At 29.6% G+C, this 4,232-nt stretch overlaps 1 protein-coding gene across 1 annotated transcript in view; it reads right to left on the reverse strand.

The window, feature by feature from the left end:
• The window catches only part of LOC108904132 (serine protease snake-like), a 10,988-nt gene extending 6,766 nt beyond the window's left edge, over positions 1 to 4,222 (reverse strand). Inside the window, exons 1-4 of the mRNA XM_023456797.1 lie at positions 4,087 to 4,222; positions 2,999 to 3,161; positions 2,804 to 2,932; positions 557 to 696 (exon numbers count right to left, since the gene is read on the reverse strand). Coding sequence (XP_023312565.1) covers positions 557 to 696; positions 2,804 to 2,932; positions 2,999 to 3,074 — 345 coding nt within the window. The 5' untranslated portion in view covers positions 3,075 to 3,161; positions 4,087 to 4,222. The remainder of the gene's footprint in view (positions 1 to 556; positions 697 to 2,803; positions 2,933 to 2,998; positions 3,162 to 4,086) is intronic.
• Between the last annotated feature and the right edge of the window lie 10 nt (positions 4,223 to 4,232).

Consider the following 4,232-nt stretch of genomic DNA (forward strand, 5'->3'; position numbering starts at 1 on the left):
ATAAGTATACCTTTTTTGTTTAAAAAAGTCCAATATTTCATATTTTGTTACTAAAAGCTGTATGCGGGGGTTGTCAAAAAAGTTACTACATATTCAATGTATAACGTTGCCTGCAGAGGGCGCCTCGTACTCGACACTCAAAAATCATTATTATATTATTTTTCCCATCATTAAAAGATCTCTCTGTTGAAAATTTGAAACGTTTCTGACTCAAATTGTAGAAATTATTAAGGAAAAACTATTTATTATTTTTCACTTTGACACCCTGTATCTTTTTTATTATGCGACTTGGGACATAGGTATATTAGGTTAAATCGACTTATTTTCACCCCAGAATTAAACGAATAATCAATACCTAAATTAATTCAGATATAGGGTGTCCCGTTAAAAAAAAAGTATACTTTTTGATCTACCATGTAAGTATATTAATATGTTTGTAAATAGTACAGAAAAAAATCCAACGAGCTCACATTTTTTACAAAATTTTGCTGCCCCAAATAAACAAGGTGGGTGGACATAGAAAATCACCCGGTACATTTATAACATTTGTTTTTACCATGTGTGGAAACTCGCTTTCAGATGAACTGATTCCACCGCTGATATACGAATGATATCCCGGATGCATACCAATTCCTGGATAATTTCTAGCTCCTTTGAAAGTTCCATATGAAGAGCACATAAGGTAGTTAATACATTCTATAATTGAGAAAAAATAAAGAATATCGACATCAGAAATAGATAGAATTTGTTTGTTTCGTTGTTGTATACGACAGTTTTATATTATGTTTAACTTCATAGGGAAAATCTCAAGTGTATATCTACATACAATTAACTGATCTGATTAAAATATATGCTATATAATTAAAATTATGAGCATTAATTTTTTTCCTACAGTTTCAGTTGTTATGCCAACATCAGGGTAAAAAACTGCAATAAATAAAATAAAACAAACTTTTTAATAATAAGTAAAAAAATTACATTTTTGCTATCGGATATTTTTTATTAATTATTTAAAATTGATCGTTTTCTCGAATATTAATATTCACAAAAATAAAATATTGGTAGAGATATGTTGATGCTATATTAATTTGTAGAATGGTAATTAAATTGAAACCTGAACATTAGTTTAAAGAATTTGCCTATTAATTTTACTCTTAAAATAGAAATTAATAACTTAAACTTTTTAAATTAACAATTTCAATAGTTTAAAATTTACATATACAGACTGTTACAAATTCGCTTCTCATTACAGGAATCTCGGAAACAGTAAGAGGTACGAAGTAGCTTAAATGGAGGCAAAGTTGCGTAATCAGGGGACCAAAATTATGCCTCTAAAAACTCAATGCTAACATGATTAGTTCGAAATATTTGAAAAAAAAACGAAATTTTGGAAATCCGTTTTTGTTTCATTTCAGCCTTGTTTGAGGTGATATTGAACAAAGAAGAACACTTTCTAATGGTCACTTTTTGCCCTCTATCGAACGGCGTAATCAATTTTTAATGTAACGTTTCGTCTCTCCAAGACCATCATCAACTTGATTTTTTTAAATGCGACCCTGGATATTTTATTACATTTTTTACAAGCTTTCATGACCCCCAATACTGTACTGTCTCAGCCCGAACCAGATTCACACATTTTGTCCAGAAAAATTCATCTTCAGTATATTCGTTCCAAATTTATCTAAATTTTTTATTTAGATTTTTTGTTTATTGATTTATCATATACTGTAAGTGTCGTTAGGCCCTGTGAAATCCATCTAGTTATTTAAACTGTTACCACCACGCGTTACAATAAAACATTTATTATTATTATTAACTATTACCATCACTTGATCATACATAACTCAATAAGTTGTTGCGTCAAAATTAAAACATTATTACAATTTTAATTTTATTATGACAAATCAATTCTTAAAAATGCATATGAACAACCAAAACGCCAATCGTTAAAAAATTTCAGTAAATGTTCAAAAACATTTTCGGTTTGGCAAAGGTTGAAAATGAAGATCAGCGTAATATTATCGGAATATATTATATCTGTAACCGCAACTGTGACAGAGCATGTCAGATGTATTTGTATGAATATCCTGAAAAAAATATATCGAAATTTGTTTGAATTTTGAGCACTCAAGAAGCCTAGAAATAACTATGTACACGGGAATAAAACTCTAATAAATTTTTATTTTAATGCGTGCTGGTAATAGTTTNTTATTAACTATTACCATCACTTGGTCATACATAACTCAATAAGTTGTTGCGTCAAAATTAAAACATTATTACAATTTTAATTTTATTATGACAAATTAATTCTTAAAAATGCATATGAACAACCAAAAGGCCAACTGAATATTTTTCTTTAAAAAATTTCAGTAAATGTTCAAAAATATTTTTGTTTTGGCAAGGGTTGAAACTGAAGATCAGTGTAATATTACCGGAATTTATTAAATCTGTTACCGCAACTGTGAAAGAGCATGTCAGATGTATTTGTATGCATATCCTGAAAAAAATAGATCGGAATTTGTTTGAATATTGAGCACTCACGGGAATAAAACTTTAAAAATGTTTTATTTCTAACAATAGGGTATTTTGTTTAAAATAAGGAAGTTAATGCCGGCTTCCTTATATAACCGGAAGCGCCATAAAGTTCTAAATTTTAGCTGTGTAGGCCCTACTGCCTTTGCTGGGTTGTCAAATTTTGAGATTTATCGGATCAGTACTTTCCGAGATATCGATAGTGGCGATTCCTGGTGGGACACCCTGTATATATTTTTAAGATTCACTCTGTATACATGCATATACTTACTTCGTTTGCTTATTTCTCCTGGTTTTCTCTTCGAACTATTGACATAAAGCGATTGTCTCGGTGTTATAGTTATATTATCTTCAAGTGGGCAAAACAATTGATGAAGGTTTTCGAGTGAGGATATCCTGTCTATAATAATTTACATTAATTACAGAGATTTCGTTTGAAATGAATAGTTTAAAAAAATTAACATACCTTTGTACAAGATCTCACCGAAAGAAATTCTGAACAAAATTATCAGAAACAGATTGCTATTGTAAACCACAAGCATACTGAAGTAGCAATATACAAGAACTAAGCTGTTATACAGATCTCGTCTTGAATTTCAACTGAATAACCACTTTTCGTTAATATGGACCTGAAATTATAATTAAGCTACCATCGTTTTTTCTAACAGCTGATTTCTTCTAATTGCTGATGAAATGGCCATGAACCAAAGTACTAGGATTTTTATTATAATTTTTCTTATTTATTCACCTTTGGTCTTGTACAGTGCAGAATAAATACTAAAGAAAATTGAATTCTATGCCCCAATTATAAAAAATCAGTTACTTACATTTTCCATTAGTTTTTTATTCCTAAAATTCAACATATCTACCTAATAGTTTATTTTCGAATTCTGGTTTATCCAGTTTTGTTTTTTACTATACACCACTAGCTGTTTTATAATAACATTATTATAATTAATTTCAAATTAATTAAAATGATCTGCTCCGTAAGGCCTGTTTTGGTTCTCTCAGCGGACAGTCCAAGAACAGTTCTGAATAGTTACCCAACTATATTGTTAGTATGCCTTGGCTTACATGTTCTTATGAATGGAATGGTCAACTAATTAGAACCGTTCTCTATCGCAATCAAAACATACCATAATTGTACGAAATTACACATAAAAATAAGTTACTACCACTGTCAGGAATATACAATTTTCCACCACTTTTCCATCGGTTCCTTTTTTATAATATATATATATTTGGGATTGCAGTCAATAGTGCTAAGGGCTAATGTAATAAGAACACTCTGTGTTGTTGTCAAGCTTTCGGAAATGTTTATTTCCTTTCTCAAGACATCTACAAGAAANATTGTGAAGAAAATGTTTAATATGTAATTAATTTTGTTTCTTTGCTTTTGTTAAAAAAACTAAAATAGTATTGTTTTAATTGAGTTTGAAATTCGTATATTGTAGTAACAGGTTATAAATTTATAAAATCCTTCCTAATTCCCTATCTAACCCGAGCTAAATTATTTATAATTTCTTATTCTATAAACTTATAGTTTTTTATTACCTATATTACACTTTTGTTGTCCTTTTGTTTATGTTTTCCTCACTAGTAATGTCCTGTAATCTCTCTCCTGTCTCTTTTCCTTCCTTTCTTTCACTCGAACTCTCCTCTATTTTGTCTTGTTCTCCTTCTGTGTCCTACTCCACTCC

Source organism: Anoplophora glabripennis, unplaced genomic scaffold (genome assembly GCF_000390285.2).
Source record: "Anoplophora glabripennis isolate ALB-LARVAE unplaced genomic scaffold, Agla_2.0 scaffold2748, whole genome shotgun sequence".
NCBI lineage: Eukaryota > Metazoa > Arthropoda > Insecta > Coleoptera > Cerambycidae > Anoplophora > Anoplophora glabripennis.